The 26,481-nt window shown below is 32.1% G+C and overlaps 4 protein-coding genes across 5 annotated transcripts; 3 read left to right on the forward strand and 1 right to left on the reverse strand.

Annotated features, from left to right (window-relative positions):
- Positions 1-2,876: 2,876 nt before the first annotated feature.
- Positions 2,877-4,344, forward strand: LOC146957489 (MYB-like transcription factor EOBI). The gene is made up of 3 exons (XM_085736802.1): positions 2,877-3,182; positions 3,307-3,436; positions 3,636-4,344. The coding sequence occupies exons 1-3, from the start codon at positions 3,020-3,022 to the stop codon at positions 4,147-4,149; spliced, it is 807 nt and encodes a 268-aa protein (XP_085592928.1). The 5' UTR covers positions 2,877-3,019; the 3' UTR covers positions 4,150-4,344.
- A 10,900-nt stretch (positions 4,345-15,244) lies between these two features.
- On the forward strand, positions 15,245-16,818 carry LOC146957490 (transcription factor MYB108-like). Of its 2 annotated transcripts, XM_085736717.1 has the most exons (3): positions 15,245-15,777; positions 15,915-16,122; positions 16,159-16,818. In XM_085736717.1, the coding sequence occupies exons 1-3, from the start codon at positions 15,455-15,457 to the stop codon at positions 16,423-16,425; spliced, it is 798 nt and encodes a 265-aa protein (XP_085592843.1). In that variant the 5' UTR covers positions 15,245-15,454; the 3' UTR covers positions 16,426-16,818. The 2 variants fall into 2 exon arrangements, with proteins under 2 accessions (XP_085592843.1, XP_085592838.1); XM_085736712.1 differs by having other exon boundaries at positions 15,915-16,818.
- A 2,790-nt stretch (positions 16,819-19,608) lies between these two features.
- Positions 19,609-21,645, forward strand: LOC146957491 (putative pectinesterase 53). The gene is made up of 5 exons (XM_085736705.1): positions 19,609-19,998; positions 20,193-20,382; positions 20,488-20,691; positions 20,818-21,053; positions 21,317-21,645. Exons 1-5 carry the CDS (start codon positions 19,664-19,666, stop codon positions 21,465-21,467), a joined length of 1,116 nt encoding a protein of 371 aa, XP_085592831.1. The 5' UTR covers positions 19,609-19,663; the 3' UTR covers positions 21,468-21,645.
- Positions 21,646-22,271: 626 nt separating this feature from the next.
- Positions 22,272-25,940, reverse strand: GA2OX6 (gibberellin 2-oxidase 6). The gene is made up of 3 exons (XM_085736722.1): positions 25,471-25,940; positions 22,967-23,360; positions 22,272-22,816 (listed from the first exon to the last, which is right to left on the reverse strand). The coding sequence occupies exons 1-3, from the start codon at positions 25,854-25,856 to the stop codon at positions 22,538-22,540; spliced, it is 1,059 nt and encodes a 352-aa protein (XP_085592848.1). The 5' UTR covers positions 25,857-25,940; the 3' UTR covers positions 22,272-22,537.
- Positions 25,941-26,481: the final 541 nt, after the last annotated feature.

A 26,481-nucleotide genomic window follows, 5' to 3' on the forward strand; every position in this document is an offset into this window, starting at 1 on the left:
TATAATTTTAATATTTAAATTAATTTTGACTTATTAAAAAATTTAATATATTATCTCTACCAATCAAAAAATTCTCTCTTTTTATTTGAATTTAACCTACTTGTTTATATACAAAAGTCAAACTTCATCTTATAGCCTTCATCTTATTCACACTACAAAATCCATACTTCATCTTATTATCTTGTAGACTATAATTTACTATAACCAACTAATTTACTTTTTTTTTTTTTTTTTTTGTAGTTGTATAATTTTTCCGGCGGTTTAGAAGTTATATCGATCCAACAATTTGGGACAACATCAATCAATTTAGTGCAGATAAAGACAAATAAATTTTCAACGAAGGATGCACCCAAAATGTCTAAGATGATTATTCTCCATCATCCCTTTACACCAATTTTAATAGTTAGTCAATTGAATGACAAACATTTTGAGTATGGAGGATTTAAAATTTGGTTCAAAACTTCAAATACAACTTTTTTATCCAATTTTTACTTAGATAATTTGGTAACGGAGGGAATAATTCACCTTAGATTGTCGATGGTATGATAGTGGTTGAAAACTTGGAACTTGAGCGTGTCTTATGGGCATTTTGACCAATTTTCTGTTTATTATCGAGACAATACGAAGTTTTTAACCAAAGCCACATTTCCTTAAAATAAAATAAAAACAAACTTACATGATCGTGCGATGGGATTGTCTCTCGGAATATTCAAGACTTAAGCTAAATTTTCCAATTCTTTGGCTGCTTCTTTGGTGTTTTGGTCAAAGTGAAAACGTGCAATAATTATCGCAACCAATTTTCTTCCTTCTAGTCTTGCGTTGATCACTCACGTTAATCCAATGGGTTAATCACAAGAAGTCTATTTCTTCGTCTTTCTATTCACTAAATTTAATTCTCAGGGTGCAACATTACACGAAACAGACACTTTGAATCGTGAATGATATAAATTTATGCACTTGTATGAAAAGGTGGTGGCTGCTGTGCTAGTGTTGCTTCTCATTCTACCGTCAATGCCATTCTCGATTAGTAGGAAAAAAACTCCTTTATTAACCTACAATCTATAGTTGCTTTGGAAAAAAACAAATATTACACGGTAATCTCACATAGAATATAAATAATAAGTAAATTTAGTTCATAAACTATCAATTGTTAATTTGATTCTTAAACTTTTAAAATCAATTGAAATGTGTTGTACTATAATTTCATCATCAATTTAGTACATAAACTAATTAATTGAGAGACCAAATTGATGGATGAGAGTAAGAGGAATGCTAAAGACACTCTCATTTCAAGTTCATTTTCTTTTTAGATAAATTTATGGATTTTTCTTTTTAAACTCACTTGAGTTGGTTTGAATGTTTGCTACTTTTAAGGTCCAAGTTTGAGTCTCCCTTATCAATTTTTTTTTGGTTACAAATGCTAAGAAACAAAAACAGAAACAACGGAAAAGAAAACAGAAAACTAAGATCTCAGGAACCACGTTCCTGAAGCATCAATCTTCAACAAAGGCAGCAAGTCATCAGGGGGGGAGTGGTGAAGACTTAAACCGACATCTGAGAGAGCTCCACGCTTCGCAAGAAAATCAGCGCAATGATTGCCTTCACGGAGAGTGTGGAAAATTCTGTAATTAGCTTGGGAGAGCAGCACCTTGATATCCTGGATAAGAACCGCATGAACATGGAACCTTGAAGGGTTACCGACAATAAGGTTGATAGAGAGGAGAGAATCTGAGTAGCAAACCAAGTCAGATATCCCCATCTCTTTTGCCAATGAAATACCATGATAAATAGCTGTCAACTCGGCTTGAAGGATGTCCGAGGAAGATGGTAAGAAGCCTGAAAACCCTGCTAGAAAGAAACCTGCGCTGTTACGAATGAGGCCACCAAAGCCTGCTCGAATCGGATTGCCAATACAACTTCCGTCAACATTAAGAATAGGACAATCAAAATTATTGTTATTCCACCTGACGTGCCTTTCAATAGGAACAACCAGCGACGGATTGCAGAAGCTTGTAGTGATATCTTCCACTGAGTTCTGAATGCATAAAGACAATTGGTTCAGAGACATTGTTTCATTACTTAAGCACTGAGAGTTGCGGCATCTCCAAGTCCAGACATTGTTTCATTACTTATCAATTTAGATTGGCTTGCTTGTTTATTATTATTATTATTATTATTATTATTATTATTATTATTATTATTATTATTATTATTATTATTATTATTATTATTATTATTTTTTTTTTTTTTTTTTTTTAAATTATGGACTTTTTTTTACTTAAATTTATCAGTTTTAAGACCAAATTGATGAGAGAATAATAGTTTAATAACTAAATTGATTGTTCTCTCTATTGTTTTTTTCTTCTTCCATTAATGTCTCCATCTGCGCGAGTATGAATTTGAATTCAAATCTTCTAAGCATTCCTTCTTAATTAAAATTTATTAATCTCTTGAGTTTAATTATTAGTTAGTGAATAATTAAACTGAACTTTACAATAACAGTTTATTCTATTATTATTTTTAGTAAAATTTGTCTTTTCTAGCAAGTTGATAGAGCAAAAGCCAAATCAGTTTAGATTGTGAAAAGAGTACCAACGATTCGAGATGTTCCACAAGCTGCAATGACATCGATATTTCCATGCGCATGACTTGCCAAAAATATAAACAAAAGAGTCAACCAGTCAAACCCCAAACTATAAGCTTAGTTCCATCTTAATCCTAAAAGTAGTAGTATGGTGCATTATTCGTGTACCAAGTCGTCACACTATTCCGTACCCTTTTAATTTATATTTTGTGGACTAGTGCAAACTTTGGAGTATACCTATCCTTATCCGACTCTATTATTATATATACACACAATAACTCCACATGCCCTCAATAAGTGAAACCATCAATTAACAAAGCAAAATCTTACACGTTTCTTCGTATCTCATACATAGCCATATATATTTCATACTGTTTGTTCTTCCTTTTCACAAAACAAAAGCACTTTTAATTTCACAGTTACACAAGCACATATATGAGAGGTATGGATATTATTAAGGTTCAGAAAGGTGGGTCTGCAAAGGAAAATGAGACAGGGTTAAGAAAAGGTCCTTGGACATTAGAAGAGGACACCATTCTAGTTGATTACATTACAATACACGGTGAAGGTCACTGGAATACCCTTGCATCTTCTGCAGGCATGTATATTTTTATATATTTTCTTCTAGCTAGCTCTTTAAATTTATTAGTTTATAGCATAGCTGCATGACTAGCTTATTGATTCCCATAATCTATTCTAAACAAAACTAATTAATTATACAGGTTTGAGGAGAAGTGGTAAAAGTTGCAGATTAAGGTGGCTAAACTACTTGCGTCCCGATGTACGCCGCGGGAATATCACAGTTCAAGAACAGATATTGATTCTTGACCTCCACTCTCGCTGGGGCAATAGGTATACAAAATCTTCTATTTTCATACTTTACTTACTTTATAGCCTATTATCATTGTGTTTTAAATTCAAATAACATGAACTTATTATAATGCATACACATATATATATGTATTGAAAAAAACCAAAATGTTGCGTCCGATTAGAGTTTATATATAAATAGTGACATATTTCACCTAATAATATGTTTGTTTTTTAATAGGTGGTCGAAAATTGCACAACATCTTCCGGGAAGAACAGACAATGAAATAAAAAACTATTGGAGAACAAGAGTGATCAAGCAAGCAAAACAGCTCAAGTGTGATGTCAACAGCAAACAATTCAGAGACGTTTTACGTCACGTTTGGATGCCCCGATTGCTTGAACAAATTCAGCCCGCACAACAATTCCCCGACACGAATAATCCAAACGGATCAAATATCCTTCTTCAACAAAACACATTGCAAAGTTCAGTTTCAGGAATCAGTGGTGTTTCCTCGGACTCTTCATCAGTAGAATTCCAAGTTGCTTCAAATTCGGACAAAAATAATTCTTTGGAGCTTTTAGGCCATGAAGGTTCAAAACCATGGTCAAGTTTCAACAACCAGGTTTCAGAACAGGGGAAGAGTGGTGCTTGTGATGGTGACTCGTTGGAGAGTATGTGGAACGATGAGAACATGTGGTTTTTGCAACAACTTTACGAAGATGTTGAAATAAAATACAATTTACTTGCGTGACGCTTTGTAGGAATAATTTAATTCACAGTAGTGTGAAATATTGAAAAAAATGGTATACGGCACTAAGTAGATCAATATGTATATTTGTCGCATTAGGGGATGAGTTTTTCCTAGACGTGTTGCTACAAATACATAAATATTGCACGCACTAAAGTCTTTTTTTCTTGTGCAATTATGATTAGTTTTACTTAGAAAGCTAACGTGTCTTTTAAGATTCGATAAATAATAGAAGTTTTTTATATTAAAAAATTGTGTAATTATTTTTTTATGGAAAAAAATGTGTAATTATTGTATTGACAAAAATAACAATTTGTATTTTTAAATTAAAAATTCCTTTAGTAAAACCTTTAAACAATGTTTTTAGAATCCTCCTTAACAATATTCTACTTTTATTTGTATTTTGCTTTATTATTTGACACTAGTTTACTTTATATAGTGCTCTTTTACGTGGTATTGGCGGGTGCAAAGGGTGGGTACCGTCTCTACTTTCTTATACACGCTTGTTAAAACATGTGATTGGTCTGTTTTTTAGCTTGAAAATTAGTTTGTCTAAAGCATGTGTTCCATGAGCAAGTCTTGTGTTTTTTTGGTGTACTAGCAAGACTTGTGTGGTAACCAACTTAAATTTAAAGCATTTTGACACACTTACATAAATAGAAAAGAAAAAAAAAAGTAGAAAAAGAATACTTAATTTTTTTTTACTAAAATATTGAAAAGATATATATTTTATGTTTGTGTGCCTAAGAGATCAATATTTATGATTGTGACCAACTAATTATTTCTCGTGTTCCATTCAACGAAGAAATTTACACGGTGCCCTTTTATTTAACGTCCAAAACACCGGTCGTTTAGTGCTCCATATTGACGACGAGATCTTTTCATGTGTTGTTTCCGTACGCAAAAGTACTTCGAATTTCCATGTGTAGAGCAAATGTTGATAGTACTTTTGCTGTGGCCTATTGGGCTGTGATTGTAATCTTAGTTGCTAGCTCAATTGTAATATTTTTGCTAAGTTAGCTTCAGATTTCATTTTTCCTACTCAATAGCTGTTTTGTGCATGTATAAAATTAGAGTCTTGTTAACTAGTACCCCCGAGACATCAGTTAACAAAACAAAACAAGAAATATTTGTATTGAAAACATCATCTTTTTTTTTTTTTGATCAAAGCAATAAAAATAAAAGTAGGAGAGGCCTGAACCAATACATCAGAGTCACATAGTGTAAAACCTATGAAAAGAGAAACCGAATCTATCCCAAGAAAGGGAAAGTCCTAAGGAACGAGGTGTCAAAGACAGCCAATGTACAAAAACTAGTCAAAAGAATGACCATTCTTGGCCAAACAACAACTAAAAGACTACTCTCTCTAAGAAAAATTGAACAAAAGTATTGGTATTCCCAGATATTCTGTTGCAATTGAACCAACTATTTTGTATCTGTCAAGGCGGCTTTGGAGGTACCCTTTTGGGCACGAGTCCTCATTCCGGCTGAGTTAAAGTTAGAAGGCTTCACTTTGTTCACTTGTTTCTTCTTCTTTCTCTCTGCCTTAGTGCTTTCAGATAGACTTGGAAAGTCTTCCATCTCAAGCCTCTGGTCATGATTGGGAGTGTCCTCCATCACCTCTTCTACCTCATCCCCCCAAAATTTGGAAAGAATCTGCACACTCTTTAAGGCTGCAGCAGAAAGAAAGGAGGATTTGGAAGCAGGAATCAAGGTTTGGCTTGAAGGGAGCTTGTCAGTTGTCAAATTAGCATAACTGGTATTGAAAACATCATCTTTTACACTTTTAAAACTTTGACCACACAAATTCCAAGATACTCACTCATACTATATTAGGTTTTCTTAACTAGTGTTCCATGGACACCGATTAACAGGCACGGATCCACCCCATGTAAATTGGGGGCAGCTGACCCCACAAGCTTAATTACTTTTTAACCAATAATTGAATATTTTGATGTTTTGCCCCTACTTCAAATATTGTATTGCCCCCACACAGCTCACATCTTGTGAAAACTTACTTCGACCTTGCTTCGGCAACCAAGACATTTTCAACATTTAAGATAAGCCATTATTTTTTGTTAAAACAGAGATCCTTCAAAAGAGAAACCATAAGGTTTCAACTAATAAAATAAATAAATAACTACTTCTTCACAAGCTACTACCACACCCAAATTACAAAGAAAAGTGCAAGCTTTTTACTCATATTTTTTATCTCATGAACTTATTAATAAAAGTAAAAAGGAGTTTCATTGCAATAAATTTTTTGAAGTATCAACTTCTCATAGTTTACATGGAGATAGATTTTTGAATGATCGTCTATAGTAGTAATTTATTTGATAGTGTTGGAAAATAAAACTATCTTAAATTTTTGTTTTGATATATAATGCTATAATTTTTGTTATCTCCATTGTTTTTTTTAATGAGAATGATATCATCAATTTACCGCTATGAGAACCGCTATGACCGCTCTCTAAATCTCTCTTTTTTTTTTTATTTATAAAATTCATACGAGTTCACACTTTGGAAATAGATTCCATATAAAGTGGTGAAACTCATAAAAGAGTGAATGTTTGAGAGAGTGTTCACAACATTTCTCTTTTTGTATAAATATTCATAATAAATAAGTTATTGTGCCCCCACATATTAAAATTTCTGGATCCGTCACTGCCGATTAACGTTTTCCATAATATGATTGATGAAAGTGCTTAGATTGCTTTCTCTAAAGTTCTGAATCCTGACAGCTCGTATTAGAGCTCCATCTGGGCCTTGATCAAATAAAACCGTGGTTTTTGAGTGTGCTAAGTAAAGAGGGATAGAATTTTGTCAAAAAAAAAGGTAAGAGGGATAGAAAGCAATTGAAGAACGATCATGACGGATATGAGCATTTTCCAACAAACAGCGATACCAAAATTCAATGGTCATTATGGCATTGGTCCATGGTAATGGAGAATCTTCTGCGTTTGCAGGAGTGCTAGACTTTGATTGAAAATGGAGTGTTCAATCCGCTGGCGAATCCAACTCCGAAGTAAATCAAATTATGGACGAGAGCAACTTGAAGCATCTTAAAGCCAAGAATTATCTATTTTAATCTATAGATCAAACTATTCTTGAAACGATTCTTAACTTAAGAAACATCGAAGGATATATGGGATTCCATGAAACAAAAGCATGAGGGATGAGGGATGAAGAGACGGTTGATTGATATTTTTCAAGAATACTTTATGTGATCAATCAAATGAAGATGGATGGAGAACAGATCATACACGTAACAATTGTTGACAAGATTCTCCGATATTTATAAACAAAGTTTGATTACATTGTGTATTCTATAGAAGAATCAAATGATGTAACCACTCTTTCAGTAGATAAGCTTCAAAGTAGATCCTTGGTGTATGAGCAAAGAATGAAGGATCACAGAAGAGGAACATGCTTTGAAAATCACATATGATGGAAGATAAAGGGGTGTGGCAGAGGAAGACAATTATCCAACAACGAGATAAAGCAATTTCAAAGAAGAAGGCATGGTTCTTGAACTTAGGTTGTAGTAACCATATGTGTGGTAATAAAAAAATGGTTCTTTGAACTATAGACTGATGGTTATGACATGAGAGAAAGTAATCTTAAATGAAATATTGGAGGCAATATACAACTCATTCCTAGTGTGTATTACATCTCATAGTTGAGGAACAATCTCCTAAGTATAGGGCAATTGCAGAAGAAGGGGCTGACTAATATTTCAACATGATAAATGTAAAGTGTATCATAAAGATAAAGGATTGATTCTTGAATCAAAGATGTCATCTAATCTAATATAAACATTTAGAAACTTATACATGTATGTCCTAAACTCAGAAACATTTATATAAATCAGGGACGAGTTAGGAATTAAGCTTAGGGGGAAGTTTGAAAGAATAGTTTAGTAAAAAAAAAATTCAAATGCACAACATATACAAGAAATTTAAAAAATTATAAAATATATCCAAAGGAGGATGAGTTCATATGCAAACATAGGAAGATTAATTCACGATGAAATTTCAAGTAGTGAATCGTTGGTAGTGGTTGACACTGCACAAACAAAATCACAAGCAATGAGTTGATATTTTTGAGAGAAATTACAATGAGGAACAATAAATTGGGGTTCTCGTTAAGGATATTAGAGTTCTTCTATAATTTGCAGACAAACTCTCTTTTTCTAAAGGTTAAGGGGACGTCTGTTTCGGAGATAAAAAACACATTCCTGAAAATAGAGGTTGGGAAAGACGATTTCCTGTGTTTGGTAGAAAGGAACAAAAATAATATGTCTAGGAATAATTAATGCCCAGGAATCTACTTACCTCACATTCTAGTCATATTTTTATTCCCATGAAAAAGGGATTGGAAAATTATATTCCCAGGAATAGGGAGTCCACGTTCTTAATTAAAACTCATACATATGCCCATTTTACCATTGTGTTCCCACATTGTAAAAATTAACATACCAGTTTCCACTTTTTTGAGTAATGAGGCATAAGGTTTATCAATGTAACCACCCACTTCTTTGAAAAGAATCCCAGGAATAAAAATTAGCAACAAAACACTTTTCTTGAAATTTTCCTAGGAATAAAATTCTCATTATGTTTTTCTGAGAATGTTATTCCAAGGAGTAATTTTTGCATCCGGAAAACAAACACCCCCTAAGTATTCTTGTTAAGGATTCTAGTTAAGGATTAATACAACTAATTAAGCTTTTTTTTTTCTTTTTGAAGGGGCGGTTAATGAAGCCTACAAATTGTGTTTAAGGCCTAATTTATTAAGGCATAAAAGATTTATTATATAAGGCTTTGGTTGTTGTTGTATCATATAAAGTTCACACAAAAAACATAATAGCGTACTAGTATAAAAAAATAAAAAAATTGAGATGGACCATGACCTTTGCTGATTCATCTTTTAGTTTCGTCCCTTATATAAACCAATAAGAAATATAAGATGGCTTGATAGTTGAAATTTGAGACTTAAAAATTTTAAGTGATAGGGAGGTTGAGAATTCAATCCTCACCATGGCATAAAAACTAATACTAACAATTTCTGTTTTGTAAAATACTATACATTTATATGAATTAAAAGCAATTGATATAATCTTTAAAGTCTAGCTACTCGAAATTGTTAGCTTGGACGCATTTACTCGGGTTCAAATCCAGAACCTTACAGTATGTGTGAGTTTTAATGGTGTTTACCATTTCGTATACAAACAAAAAACAAATCAATTGATTGATATAATCCATAAAACCTAGCTCAACTGATAATGTCGATATTGTTAGGTTGAACGCCTTTATTCGGATTGGAATCCAGAACTTTGTTGATTGTATGTCAGTTTTAGTGGTATTTACCACTTCGTGTACAAACAAAAAATAAAAAATAAATTGATCTAGAGTAATTTCTTTTACCTGTGCTGTGCGTGGCCCGGAAGACTAATATTTTGAAAAGTCTCAGGCTGCGTTGAATCACTTTCTTGTTTGCTTGTCTATCAAGAAACGTGTCCTTCTTGTCTTGCTTAATTCGAAACTTGGATACCTTGAAAATTGAAATAACTTGTTATAAATTCAAATATGCTGTGAGTCATTTCTACGGCAACAATATTAACTTTCTTATTTTTGTTCTTACAACTTCGCTTTTGATTTAGAGTAGTGATATTTGTACACCTTTTTTTAAACAATTTTTATGACAACTTTGTTTTTCTTTATTTTGATTGATCAAAATCAATAGAGAGAGAAAAAGTTAGAGAGAGAATAATAATATAATGTGAGTATGAGAGAGAAAGTTGTTAAAAAATTGTTAGAAATTGGTTGTACAAATATCTTTTCTGTTTGATTTATTCCATTTGACCAATTTATTCTCATTTGTCAAAGACATCACTAGTAGTCTAGTAGACGACAACCTCAGCTCAACATTTTTTTTTTCTTCATGGAAAATGTTTGTTCATTGGACGAGGAAAATAGGAAAGCCACCTCATCTGATTCTGAGGGTAAGTTTGCAAATGTCGTATTTTAAAGTTTTCTCAAAATTGCTTTTGTTTGAAGTACGTATAATTGTGACATGTTGAAATGGTGACTTGATGTGCTCAATTTTTTTTATTACTGGAGTATATTCATCATATTCAAGTAATTTTTAAAGCAAAAGCCCAATAAACCTAGTATATTATACTATCAATGCATGGTAGTAAAATTCTTATTAAAATCATTTGACAAAATAGAAACAGTTGTTTATTTTTTTTGTTTTTTAAAAATAGTTGTTTGTTATGCATATACAACTAATTTTAAAATAAAAGTGATAATATAATCATATATCACAAAATCTCTATGTATTTTATCATATGGTTGGTTAGCACATCATAATATTGATTTTTAATTCACTTTTTCAAAATGTTAAGATGATAAAATATGATTGAACTTGCAATTATATTGTTAGTATCTTATTATAAAACTATAAAAATAACTACATATACACTTTAAAACTTATTTTAATTTCAAAAGTAAAACTCCTTCTATCCTTTAAAAATGATTTTATAAAAACTTAATTTCATTTAAGTCCTTCAAAAATCGTGATTGTGCAATGTGAAACTAAGTATTTATAAAATATTCCTTCAAAAAAAAAAAGTATTTATAAAATATATTGTGACTGAGGTCAATGATGTGATGAGATATTGCCGACATCGGCTGATTATAAGGTTCATATATAATGATGTATCCAAATATCTGAGTCTGAGACCTCTTAACATGTATGCTTCCTTCATTTCGACTGAATTGGGCCATAAGACAACACTGAACAAAAATTACAAATTTTATAAGGTCATTTGTTGCCGTTTTTCCAGTGAAAAAAAAAAAATTGATTTTTAAATAAAATAATTAATTTTAGAAGTTTTCATTTGTTTGTTACACATTTAGAAAAAAGGGAAACCAAAAAAAAAAAAAAAGCTTCAAATCAGAAGCTATTTTGAGTATCTTCTAAAATCATTTTGAATTATGATCCTTTTCAAAAAATTGTTTTTATCACGGTACACAAACACGAAATAATTTTTTTCTTTTTTAAAAGACCCCTAAAACTAATCTATAAATATATTTTTTTCTTTGTGGCTGAGGTTTGAACCCGAACCTTGCATATATTATGCATTGTCATTACCAACTGAGTTAAGCTATAAATATTTAAATATCAAAGTTTTCCTTAATATTACATTATATATGTAGGGTTATTATTATTAGTGTTAAATAAGTTCTCCCTCCAAAGTTTTTCATCCATGAAGTTAGTCCTACTTTTTAGTCAACTCATGTCTAACTGATAAGTCGTAATTTAGATGGTTTTTAAGTGTTTATTTTAATAGAATTATGTTTGTTAAAGTTTCTTTTTATAACTATTTTACTGCAAACTTGTTCGTTTTATTTTCAAGATCACAAATGAAGGATGATCAAGTCTTTGAGCAAAAGAATGGATTCAGATGCATATGCTTAAAGCTTGTTTGAGAAGAAAGCTAAAAAGAGAGAAATTCTGCCATATTTATGTGCTAATTTGGTGCATATTTATGTGCTGATTTGATGCATATGTATGGGCAGATTTAGTGCAATTTTATGTTCTGATTTGGTGCATATTTATGTACCGATTTAGTGCAAATTTATGTTTAGATTTAGTGCAAATTTATGTTGTTCCTCTTGCTATAAATTGACGAGCCATCAGACTTGTAAACCATCTTTATTATTGGGAATTCTTTATGACAATTATTTCTTTTATTCTTGGGAATTCTTTGTGACAACTATTTATTTGAATCAAAGTTCTTATTTTTCTTGTTCTTTACTTTCAGCCGTTTACATTTATGTCTTTCTTCTCCACCTCTTTAATCTTTTTGTCTACGATGAACATGAGTGAATAGATTTCTTGTCTTGGGATTGTTGGATGAGTCTAATGACCTAATCCTATCAAACCAAGCCTAGAACCCTAATTTTATGTAAATCTATTTTCTAATCTAATCTCACCGTTCATAATTCATATTTCAAATACTAATCGAAGTATCGAAAGAAAAAGGTTAGTATTGGACATGTGAGATTAGACAAGGTTTACGAAACATGAGAATAGTCTATTAACCTTGAAACCTTAAAAGTTTCGTTCTTAATGGGTTTCAATAGCAATCAACCATGAGAATAGACATGATTGTTATTGAAACACACTCATTGATTCCAAGAGGAACCTTGAAACGCCTTAGAGAAACTTGTCTTTAGAAACAGATTTAACATAAGATTCAGATATAGGTTTGGATTGTGAGTGATTTGTAACCAATAATCCCGAGATGCTTTTTATTATTTTATTTCTACCAATTTTTCTAAAACTTCTAAAACTGAACTTTTCAGCTAATCACCAATTGAAAAGAGAATCAATAATTACAACAACTCCCTGTGGAACGACGTTTTTACTACTTTGATAAAACCGTGCACTTGCGGATTTCACTAACCTTCGTACTTTTAATGAAATTTTCCGGAAATAGGTAGAAAATTATAACAATTTTTAAAAAAATAGATTTTTTTAACAAAACATGAATTTAATATGAATTTTTTAGCACAAAAAACATAAAAATTCATATTTAATTCATGCTTTGTTAAAAAATTCTAATTTTTTAAGGAGAGATTGTCGTAATATTCTATCCATTTCTGGAAAATTTCATTAAAAAATATGACGTTAAGATATGAGTTGACTAAAAATTAGGGACTAATTCCATGAATAAAATTTTTTACAGAGGCCAAAAGTCTAAGGAATATTTTAGGGGAACTAAAATCAAATGTTGAGACAAACCGGAAGAAAAAACTAAGTTATAATAAAGGGCATTCTTTAAGCGTCCGCTAGAAGCGTCTAAGACAAACCGGGAAAAGATTCATTAACCATAATCAAAGGGTCTACACAATTAGCTCACATCTTTGCAATGATATATCCGCACAAGCATTCCCGTCACGAATAGTATGTTTCAAAACAAAATTTCAATCCTTCTTCATGTAAAAAGGGCAACCCGGTGCACTAGAGCTCCCACATATGCAGGGTCCGGGAAGGGGTCCCACCATTTGGTGTATTGTACGCATCCTACCCTGTTTTACACAAGAGGCTGTTTCCAGGACTTGAACCCATGACCTTTCAGTCACATGACAACAACATTACCAGTTGCGCCAAGGTTACCCATCTTTAATCCTTCTTCATGTAATCTTTGATAATCTCCACCATATTAGTATAATGGTGATATCAATGTGTTCTCATAGTTACCAACTTGACCAGACGAGGGAATCAGAGTAACACGTTTGACCAACCAATACTCCCATAAAAATCAAAATGAAATTTCCCTCATGATGTCTCACTAGTCCCCTAAATCCCGATTGTCCTGGATTAGTAACCGCACTACCATCCACATTTAGAACCATAACATCTTGGTCATTAATTTGCCAACATACTCCTTTAAAAAACTTATTTAAAAAGCTCATTTAAAAAACTCAAATAGAACATTAGTGTTATTATAATGTATCCTTAGTTTTTCCTTCCAAAAAAAAAAAATTTAAAGAAAAAAAAGTGAACTTCTACTTTTTTATGCAAAATAAAAGTGGACAATTCGGGTTTTTTTTTACTGCTGAATCGTATGAGTTGTCTCAAATTTATTTTATTTCTCACATATTTCTTTCTTATTCTTTTTTCTCTTTCGTCAAATTCTTTCACATTCAAACACACTTAAGAGATAAATAACTAAGTGTCGATGAATGTTATTTTGATATATTTATAAGGACCAAAAATATATTTATCTTTATTTGATAGGTCAAATACCGATTAATCCTTTAAGTTTTTAAGTTTTAAATTGGTCATTTAAGTCATATAAAGTTTGCAACATTATATAATTTAAATGATCAGTTTAAAACTTAAAAACTTAAAGAATAATTTGGTACAAATTTGAAACTTAAAAACAAAATAGAGATATTTAACATATTTATTAAACACTTAATCTCTCACACTCAATATCCTCAAAAGAATTACTAAATGAATTTGACTAATAACTTTAAATCATTAAATTTAAACAAAAATAATTTATTTTAGTATAATTTATCTAGGGACTCATAAATAAGTAAAAAGAGAGAGTTTTGCCCAAAAAAAAAAAGTAAAAAGAGAGATGATGCTTTCATAATCCCTAAACTCCAAACATCCAATTTATTTATCACAGAATAAGAGTGCATATTTAGCTAGCTTAAACTAAACCTTTTTTTTTTTTTTTTTGAAGAAATAGCTTAAACTAAACCTTATTAATTGTAGTTACTTACTATTATGTGATCAAACTGCAGTATTTAATTTTTTTTAGGAAAGACCAAACCGCAATATTGTTTTTTTTTTTTTTAAGAACCAAACCGCAATATTACTATATATTACTCCTTAATTGTCCTCGTGAGCTTAACTCAGTTGGTAAAGACAATGCATTAATATATGTAAGGTCCGGGGTACAAACCCCGGCCACCACAAAAAAAAAAGCTTAACTCAGTTGGTAAAGACAATGCATTAATATATGTAAGGTCCGGGGTACAAACCCTGGCCACCACAAAAAAAAAAAATACTACTCCTTAATTCATTTTTAATCACAAACAGCAGAATCAAACTAAAGTCACATTCTTAATTACTTATTCCATTTCTTGTTGTACGGAATTATATTATTTGTGATAAGCTAGTTTAAGGAATAAGAAATATTCTTTACATACAAGTTCAGAGGTTTTCAGTATCTGCAAGCAATTTCCTTTAATTAATGTCAACTAGGAAGGAAGTTTGACCTGAGACATAGCCAGATACAGAAACCATTTTGGTTCTGGAATCGACCAATACTGTTAAAGCCTTCTTAGTTCTGACTATTTGACATTAATTACTATTATTTTAGTAAACTTAGTTGAATATACGTGTAATTAGTCAAAGTGTCAACACGAAATAGCAAGGTCAAAATAAAAAAACACCAATATGAGTAACTAGCAATATCTAAAATACTATACTAGTAATTTAATCAATCAAGTAGGAGTATTATTTAACAATTCTGCGTACCAATTATTCAGCTATACTCGCAGGCCGCAGCCTTTCACTTTATCTCTTAGTTTTGACAAATTCTCAGTTTTAAAGTGCAATTCCTCCTAAATCCAACGTCAACGCTGAACTCTCTCTATATATATAATCACATACTCTTACATATCCATAACAAAATTATCTAAGAGTCTATAAGATATATATTTTCAGAACCATTTCTTACTCCAAAGCCAAAACAAAATATAACTGAGTGTAACAGAACATGGATACTAATTACAAAGCCAATATTCATGTAATGAGGAGTTTTTCAGATTGTGGTTCATCAGTAACAGATGTAAGTCAAGATACTATGGTGATAAAGAAAGGTCCATGGACAGAAGAGGAGGATACTATTCTGATGAACTATGTGGCAGTCCACGGAGATGGTCACTGGAACTCCGTCGCTCGCTGTTCGGGTCTAAAGAGAACCGGGAAAAGCTGCAGATTAAGATGGTTGAACTACTTGCGTCCAAATGTTCGACGTGGGAACATCACTCTCCAAGAACAAGTCTTGATTCTTGATCTTCATTCCCGTTGGGGCAATCGGTACGTATACATGTCAACCACGTCAATGTCATTCGTCGAATTATCATGGTCGCATTATGATATACCTTTCTGTTTTTTTCAATGAAATAATTGTTTTGGTTAAACTAACTAACATGATATTGTGTTATTTAATGAAGGTGGTCTAAAATAGCGGAACAATTACCGGGAAGAACGGACAATGAAATAAAGAACTATTGGAGAACAAGAGTGGTGAAGCAAGCTAGGCAACTAAAATGTGATGTAAACAGTCAACAGTTTAGGGACACATTGCGTTTAGTATGGATTCCACGTCTCATCGAGAGAATCCAAACTTCTCGTGCAACTGTAGATACTAATTCCTATAGCCACGGACAAATCACCACCTACAACAATACTAAAGCTCATAGTGAAACTTGTGGGGCAAATGCAAATCCTCCCATGTTGCAGTCAGAGGTTTCATCGTACTCGTCAGGGGTTGATGTTCAAGTAAAATCAAACGTATCTTACAATTTAATGGATTGTGCGGAACTGGGATCCACGTTGCAGGAGTGGAACTGCTTAGACTCAAACATCCAAGAATTTGAACAGAGCAATGTTTTTGGTGGTTCGGAATTGTGGACAGATGAAAATATATGGTTCTTGCAGCAGCAACTTGCTGATGATTTATGATCCAGTTTTTTACACTAGCATTAACAAGTTATATTTAAATATGGGTTATGATAGAAGACATCTTTTATGAAGGTGTCTTTTATCAAGTTACTCTATGAGCATTTGTTAAAAGACACCAACTACTTTTTATGAAGGTGTCTTTTATCAAAGTTATAACTAAAAAGTGAAAATCACACCTGAGGTGTGACTTGATAAAAGACACCACCAAAGGGTGGCTTGTAACATAACCTTTTAAATATATCTAAGTTTAGTGACATTGTTAAATTTAATTGCATTGTTGAGTAACTGATTGTTTGTAATTGTCCTACTCTTACATGAGAATTATAATTTTGCAATTGTAGTGCATATCTCTAATTACAATATTAATAAAGAAAGAACTTTGATTTTCTTCTATGGCAGGACTTGTGTGTGTATGTGTTTGAGTTGACTTGTGCTTTGTTTGTGTTATGAATGGATTGTTCAACGTTGGTCGTGTGTTTTACGTTATAATCAATCCTCTAGAAGCATAGATTTTTAAAAAAACGTGATTGGAAGTTTGACATTAATAATACTAATAGTATAGTATAATGTTTTAAACTCAATGGGTTTCTCATTAGTAGAGCACTAAGTGCCGTTACTTTTGAAACCAGCACGTTTCATTGATCTTCGTAGGTTATTTTAGTCTTGACGACTCGTTCACACATGATTGGTCAGTCAACATGTTTATTTGGTTTCTTTCCTATGCATTTTGTATGTCGCATGTATGGTCACAGCTGACCTCATATCCCAGTTCAAACACACATTCTACTCCATTTGTTAATTTTTCTATTTTTATTGAGTGTCTATATTTTTCTTTTTGGTACTAGGCTTTACTTGACTTTATTGGTTTCATTTCACCTTTGTGGGGGCCTAAACCAAGGTCGGGTGGCAGAGGAAATGGAAGGTGTTCACACAGCACGTAGTAATGCTTAGCACCAATTGCTATATATATATTATTTGAATATATCCAAAAATCAACAACTTGTTTCATAAGAATAAACCATTTATAATCAATTTGATCAAAAAGAGAGAAAAAACAATAAAAAAAATAAAATAATATTTAATTCGTATAGATATACTGTGATGGACGATCTTTCAATTCAGAAAAAGATCATTTGCGTCAACATCCGACACCTTTTAAATTTTAAGCATTATTTTTGTTTTGGGCTTAATGAAACCCGAATTTTTTATTTTTTAATTTTGGAACACAATTTTTACTTATTTTTTTTAGGTCTAGGACGGCCGCCATCTTCCCTCTGCTAATTCAGATACAACTCATATATGTAGTAGTCTGAGTTTGAACTTAGAATTTACCTCTTCTCGACACTTAAGGTGTGTGTGAATTTAATAATTAGATTACTTGACAAAAATAATAATTTATTTTCATATAATTCATTAAGGATTTAAAGAACATTAGAAGCTAATTTGTGTTTGTTTAGACAAGTATGTAGAAGTGGTTTTTAAACCACAAAACTACCATTTAATTTAGGTCATAAAAATTGTATCCGTTGATAAAAACAAACTTGTAACTTCATTTCCATTTACTCCTAAAAACGTGAATCCAGAAAAGAAAGAAAAAATGGAGAAATAACAAAATGCAACACACAACGCACTCCCTTCTATTTACATTTATTGCACCATGAAAGAAACAACCGTTAGTGTTAGTGTCATTTATCGGGGTAACTTGTGTAATAAGTTATCTAGTTAGCTGGCAATAGATAACTATCATAGCAATAATCTTGTTGTGCACTCAGATTTTATCAATGAAATAATTTTTTTTTTGTGGTGGTCGGGATTCGAACCCCATTTATCAATGAAATAATTTTTTTTTTGTGGTGGCCGGGATTCGAACCCCAGACCTTGCATATTTTATGCATTGTCTATACCAATTGAGCTAAGCTCACGAGAACAATGAAATAATTTATTTCATTCAATTGTTAGTCACATAACAATATTGCTTGAAAATAGTATATATGCATAAACCCAAACACGAGACCTAGACTTCAAAAGAAAGAAGAAGAAGAAAAAAAAAAACTTGATGAAGAACATGATTAAAAAACTTGATTTGTTGTGGCAAAGCTAGACAACGCTTGTCATTTTTGTAAAATTGTAAGGGTAATTTCGTAAACTAATCAAATTAAACTTAAGTTCCGTGTTTTTTCCCCTGTTTTTGGCGTTTGTTTAGAGAATTTTCTTTAGAAAAAATTGCTTTTTAAGGTTAAAAATCATTTTTAACAGATTTAACAGCATGTGTGTGGATGAGGGTCCAACCTAAGCTAATCTGACCATTATTTTCATATTAGTATTTCACACCTACTAGTATTCATCATTGTGGCTGACAACGAGATAGTGAACTAAATTAGGATTCAAGATAGGTACCTTCACAAGAAAGTAAATTAGCTTTTGCTAATCTCAGAGTTTAAAAACAAAATAAAATAGGAGTTGTAGGAACTTAAATCATTCCATTTCATACATCTGCATTTTATTCTTTTCAAATTTTAGGATGTAGATAGATAAATAATAAGTGGGATACTGACAATATATTCATTTTTATTAAAATATGAGAATCCAATTGTGTGACCAACGTGTTTGATAAGGCTGATGCAATAATAATAAATTAAAAAATTCAAAACCCAGATTTTGAAAAATAGAAATAAAATTGTCCTACCCCACAACCTATATTTGTTGGTTTAGAATTTAGATATATAGAATGTACTATATCCTAAATATATCATCACAGCGACCACTACACCAAATTTGAGCATTTCGAAAATGGATTACAGCTATGAACTTAACCAATTTTCTCCCTTCTGTGCCTCAATTCATCTCCAATGTCAATGGATTATCTTCAATCTAATATGTGCATTAATTGATTACACCTTATTTGATCATAGTTTGAAATTGGGGTCCCATAATACAACCACTCCAGTTCCTGATATAGTTCCACAAAAAATTTAGTGCCCACTTTATATTTAATTCTATCTACTAATTTTGTTCAAAGAGTAGAAAAAATAAAATGAGCATACCCTTCAACACTGTCATACGTCAGAACAGTATACTAGTTTGTCTATTTATACTTATAAATGAAGGTTAGTTTGGTAAATAGCAATGAGCATTAACATTTAATGTGTATCTATATATTTATATGTGTATGACCTTATATTCTAGTGCACTGTCTTGAAACAAATCTACAGTAATATTATATACTAATATTAGCATTATGGTTCCAAGAAGGTGTTTCCACCTTATTTTGTTGGTTCTTTCATTGTTATGCTTCAGCTGCAGATCAGAAATGGAGTCTGATTTTGACAAGTGGATATCATGGAACGTCAAGAATTACCAGAGAAAGACCATTTTGGAAAAGAGATATAGGAATGTTAATGGCAATGGGCAAGGTCTTGATCCTAAGCTGAAGAAAGCTGAGAGTAATAAAATTAGATTAACAGTTAGTCAAGATGGTTCAGCTGAATTTAAGAGCATTACAGAAGCTCTTAAGAGCATTCAACCGTATAACACAAGGAGAGTGATTATCTCAATTGCACCGGGTTATTATAGGTACGAATATGCTCACTATAACTCAAACTGTTTATTTATTTTTTAGAACAAAAATGTTACTAGAATAATTAGTTAAATTGAATGTGTACATACTATTGCATTTACAATTTTATCTTTTATATATTTTAGTTCTTCGTTAAATTGAATTGAAAAATATAAGTCGTGTAAATTTGTGATGATTAATTTGGTTTTAGGGAGAAAATTGTGATCCCGAAAACACTGCCTTTCATAACATTCCTAGGGGATGTAAGGGATCCACCAACTATAACGGGAAATGATACACGGTCTGTCACCGGAGGCGATGGGACTGAGTTGGAAACATTCAACAGTGCAACTGTTGGAGTGAATGCTAGCTATTTTATGGCCATTAACATTAATTTTGAGGTACTCAAAATATAAATTATTTTCTTTATTAATTGGGCTAGAATTTTGTACAGATAAATATTGGAGGGAAAGTTACTCATAAAATTAAAATGCTTTTTGAAACAGAACACTGCTTCATTTCCTATTGGGTCGAAAGTAGAACAAGCTGTTGCGATTCGCATCACCGGGAATAAAGCTGCCTTTTACAATTGCAAATTTTCTGGTGTTCAAGACACTCTATACGACCACAAAGGCCTACATTACTTCAAAAATTGCACTATTCAAGGCTCAATTGATTTCATTTGCGGTCATGGGAAATCTCTGTACGAGGTAATCTTTTCATTCATTTTTGTGCCTTCATGAGTTCGAGTTCGAGTTCAAATGTACATATTTGAAAGAAAAAAACAACTCATTTTTTATGTTAGGAAGTGAACTTCAATTGTCATTGTCATGCAGGGTTGTACTATAAAATCAATATCCAAGAACGCAACCTCCATAACAGCGCAAAATGGTAAAAATTCGACATATGATACTGGATTTTCCTTTATAAATAGCATGGTAACGGGTAGTGGATCAGCTTATCTCGGAAGACCATGGGGAAATTATTCACAAGTTGTTTTCTCCTACACCTATATGGACAAGATTGTTCTGCCCGAAGGATGGGAAGATTGGAATAACACAAAGCGCTACTTGTTAGTACTATGATTAATACAACAAAATACTTACACTTCGATTCTGTCTTATTATTAGATACCTACTTCTTCCCTAATGTTTTCTTAAAAATCACACCATTTTCAATTTCTCCATCCGGATGGCAACATGTTCGGATTGGTAAATACCAAAATGGTGTTTTTTTCGTCACTAGACCGATGTTTAAGAATCATTGAGGTAGCAAAAGAAGCTATTATATCATGTAAGTGCAAACAAAGCTTATTAGATTTGTTTACAAATGCAGGAATGCATATTATGGAGAGTATAAGTGTAGTGGACCTGGATCCAACACTGCCGGAAGAGTCCCATGGGCACGGTTGCTAAATGACACAGCTGCAAAACCCTTTATTGGGACTCATTACATTGATGGGAACACTTGGCTTATTAGCCCTTAATCGAAGACAGATACCTTTGGATTTTAACAACTTTTAAATAGTGCGTACTAATTTAAAAATAATTATTTTCATTGCTTTAATTTACTGCTAAAACAAATACCTGCATGCATACATGTAGGACTTTATTGTTATTCATCAACAATATATATCAATATATGTTTTAATTTCCATTTGATAATCGTTCATTATATGTTTAGTTATATGTTCAACATATAAACAAAAATGCTGGATAATGCCTAGATAATGCGAACAAGGTTATTGACATTGGTAATAGTTCATCAAAAGAAAATTATTGACATTGGTAATAGTTCATTCGAAAAATGCTAGATAAAGCGAACAAAGTTATTGCGAAGGAATCACGAAGGAATAAAATATTTAATTCACACCACTACATGCTGAATTCCACCAAATCCGGAATTAATTAAATGCAGCCATTATGCCTCTTCACAACATGTTTTCAGGCCATAAAAGATTTTAATTGGCTAACACAATTCTTGAATCCTTTGGGATACAATTTGTTGGGAGATATAGCACTCCTCTAGTTCATTTTATGTTTTTGTTAGAATGTGAGATCGAATGAATAAAGGAAGATATTATTGTGATGTTGTTTGGAAGGGAGGAGGCCCATTGCAAGTACCGTATATTAACACATCTTGTTGAGAAGTATGGTAGAGCCAACAAAGAGAATAGTCGAGTCAAAATTGGCTTTATACCATTTAGTTTCTTAAACAAACATGTCTTTACTAATCTTTTCCAATTAGGGCTAATAATTATGCTTGAAAGTAGAAACGCAAAAATAAAAAGTAGAAAAATAAATGACGTTGCTTCTGATTTCTGAATATATTGAACATCATTCATGTCAAAATTCCCTTGCAAAGGACTTGGAAGGTTACCTACATATATTTTACAATACCAACTAGGTAGACTAGACTATTTTTCTTTTCCCCCAACATACATCACTAAATCACTACAGATAACTTTTCAAAACCAAAAAATAAATATCAACACTACTTATAAAACAAGAAACAATAATTGAAACAAAAGAAAGGACTATAAACAATGATAGTGATTCAAATGTCATGGTGATGATGGCTATTGTCTTCTTGTTTTTGGAGCTTGAATTGATCAAGACGTGAATCTCCCAATCGAAGAGCATATGCTGCTTGTTTATATTGGGCCCATGTAAAGGGCTTATACAGAGATGGGTTATGGGCTGTCACCATCTTTGGTAGTGGACTGATCCACCAATTCAACGGTGGTGCTGCAAAGTACATCATTGACATTCTGGGCTTTGTTGTGTTTGTCAATACTCTATGTCTCACACTCACAAACCTCCCATTTGTCAAAACCTACACAAAAGAAAAAAACACATAACAACATAAGTACTATGCAAAAATGATTGTGACATTGTGATTTTGTCGAAACTTTGATGTGTAACAAAATATCGTAGTAGTACAATGAATCGAATTATGAATGGAGTTGATTAGAAAGCAAGTTACCTGAAGGGCATCTCCAACCATGACATAGAATTCATTGGGGTCAGGAGGGACAGGGATCCACAATCCGTGTTGAGTTGAAATCTGAAGGCCACCTACGTTGTTGGATCGTAAGATGGTTAGGATCTGAGGATCAGAATGCTCTCCAAAACCAATAGTATTATTATTATTATTATTATTATTGGTATTTTGGAATTTTGATGGGTCCAAATTATCGTTGCTTAATTTCTTCACCACTGGAGGGTAGTGATTGATCCTAAGGACTGAGTCACTATGAACGTCTTTGATAACTTTGCTTAGTGAGGACTTGTCAGGGACCCACAATCCTTCTGCTGCTAGCTCAAGAATCTCACACGTTAATTCTTTAACTGCTTCTATATAATCAGTGACGATGCAACTGCAAGAAAATTGGAAGGCTAAAAACGTTACACATAGTCACAACTATTAACTAACACTACTATTTTTGTATCTTCGTGAAAACAATGCGTCTTTTCTATTATCAACGTTGCTAAATATTAGCCGGCAAAGACACGTGGCGGGTCAAATCATTTAAACTAATAATTATTGAAATGAAGAAAATAAAAGGTTTTTCCTATATTCTTGATTTGATTGTGCTAATGAATACTACTGCTCCCTCCCTCCCGTTTTATCTGAGTCAGTTTGGTTTTTCACACAAATTAAGAAAAATGTATAAATAAAGGGGAAAGTGAAATATATTGTATTGGGAATGATGAAAGTAGTATTAATTAGAGTTATATTGTATTGGGAATGATGAAAGTTGTATTGAAAATTGAAATGTCTCAGTTATTTTGGGACACTTTTTTTTAGAAAATGGGTCAGATATTCCGGGACGGAGGGAGTAGTACACTATTGAATTGAATTGATTGGAACACGAGTGAGACACGCAATGAGTTATTGATTGGTTTAATTTCTTTGGGGTCAAAGTGAATGGAAGATCTTTATAAAAATAAAAATAATAATAATAATAATTAGCAAAATGAAGATCATGCTGTCACAACAAATATCCATATGCAAGATATTATGCCAAAAATAACCTAGCTCGATATGGATTACTTTGCTATATACGTTTTTTCAGCTCACTCATAACCAATAAGATAGTGTTGTATCATGGGAATGTGCCACCATTAAATCATTAAATATCATCATATCTCATTTGGTCTAATAATGGAGTTATATCTAATTGTATATGGTGGATCACCTATCATCGTGTTCTATACGACTTATAAGTACTGTTACTTCTGGATAAGGCCAAAAGTAATGCTTAATTATGCATGATAATTTTTCTTGATGAAGATAAGTTTCTCTAGCTCTTGCATTATACATATTACAGCCTAATGTCATAAGTTTTGGGGGCTGATGGTTGGTGGGTTCCATATTCAATTAAGTTTAAGATTGATTGCCAATTAAGTTTAAGATTGATTGCCACTCCCCGTTACCTCCTCCTGATTGAATTGAATTTATTATTATTTTTATCTTAATCCTTAATTAACAAAGAAAACTAAGTTGACACAACAAGACGAATCAATATTTGAATCTTTTTAGAAGAGGTATCTATATTCGGTATCCAAGTTGATACATATACCACCATTCGTGGTATACACCACTTTAACCTCCACACACAAATGTGACATGTGTCCACACATGGCTCTCTAAAGTTCGGAGGAAAAAAAATGTTAGTAACAGGATCGAATCCGTAACCTCTTACTTGGTACTCTTGTGATGTTACAACACAAACCAATGTGATTTTGGTACAAGTGAGGATAATGGTTATGTAGTTTTGTACAAACAAAGCCAGAGACAGGGCTCATCAACATGAATAGAAGCCCAAATGAATCCATTATGTTAACATCAGAATGGTCTCCAACTAATTGAAAGGTGTAGAAGTCATAGTCACGTAGCCAAATCAACCACGAGAAAACAACTATACATATTACATCAAGAAGGTGAGGCAAAATGCATTTGTTAAACTAGTAATTAAAATAAATTTTTCTGGTATGATTTGGAATATAAAGGAAAAATGTCCCTATCTAGGATACAAGCATAAAGCATTGATAATATTAAATACTTATGTCCTTCCTTCCTTCACAGTTCTTTTTGTTATCAACCTTTTTTCATTCCAACCTTTTGAAATGTTACCGCAATATATATGGAAATAAAAAATGACACATCAACCACCCAAATATAGAATATCAATGTTTTGTCAAACTCGTCAGAGTCTGTACTCTGGCTATCCCCCACCAGCCTGCTTGACACTTAAGAAACACTAACTGATAACACCTTGTTCCCTAACCTATATATTACTTCATATATTATAATCCTAAAGTCCCCTCAATCTGCGTTATTATAGTATTACAATATATTATACTTTTCCCCCACTTTTTTTATCATTATGTTATAAAGCAATATCAAATTAATTGGTCATGTTTAATATATTATTGACAAATATTTTATCTAATTAAACAATTAATGAGTGACTGAATCAATACCTGAACTTGATAGGGTGATCTTTTGCTATGGTTTTGGATCTCTCAGAGATTGAATTAGGATTGGTGTGAAGGAGAAGATATTCAAGGTCACCTTTATCACCATTGGGTCCAATATTTTTGCTGCCATAACCAAAAGGAGTAGAAGTACCAGCTTGAAGTTTCTCTGAAGAGGTTTTTGAGAAAAACTCTGTTCCTTCATTTTCCAACCTTGAAATAACCTCCTTTGGTACACCATGATTCACCACCTTAAAAAAACCATATTCTTCGCAAGCTTTCACCACTAATTCCGACAACTCTGACCTTTCCATGGAAAGGTCAATCGTCGGAATTCCCACAGCCTTTGTTTTCTTAGTTCTTATCATGGAAGTTGGAGAAGGTACTACCATTGCTATAAGTATTCTAATAAATATAAGAATGATGAAGATGATGAATTTTTTTTATAGTACTAGAGGGAGTTTAGATTATTGGTTGAAGGAAAGTGGCATGGTGTATAATCTATATATAAGGAGAAGGAAAGAGGGTAATGAATAAAGTTTTTATATTTTTTAATGAAATCAATTAATTTATTATGTGAACGACCAAGATGGGGTATGGTGATTAAATAACAACTATAAATATATATATATATATATATGCTAGTATATTCTTATGTTTAATTTTAGAAGGCGTGGACTTTTTAGACAAGACAGCGGAAGATGGGTGAAAAGGAAATAGAAATTTGAAAAATTGAAGATGGTATTGAAACATTTGTATGTGCATGAATTGATTTGAAGAAAGGAATCTCAATTGGTCAAGTATAAGAAAGTACAAATGCAATATTATAATGTAATGGTAACTATTTGAAAAGAATTTGTGTAAGCAAAGGAATGATTCCAGTCACTAGAGTTGATTAATTTATGTTACAATTGATTTTAATTGTTTAATGAGTAAGTTTTTAAGGTAGGAGGTGGCTACAATATTAGGTTTAGGTCAGAAAAATTTAGAGACTTGGGAACCAACTGGTCATGGCTG

Source organism: Medicago sativa, chromosome 1 (genome assembly GCF_051527215.1).
Source record: "Medicago sativa cultivar Bolivia chromosome 1, Bolivia_mono, whole genome shotgun sequence".
Taxonomy (NCBI): domain Eukaryota; kingdom Viridiplantae; phylum Streptophyta; class Magnoliopsida; order Fabales; family Fabaceae; genus Medicago; species Medicago sativa.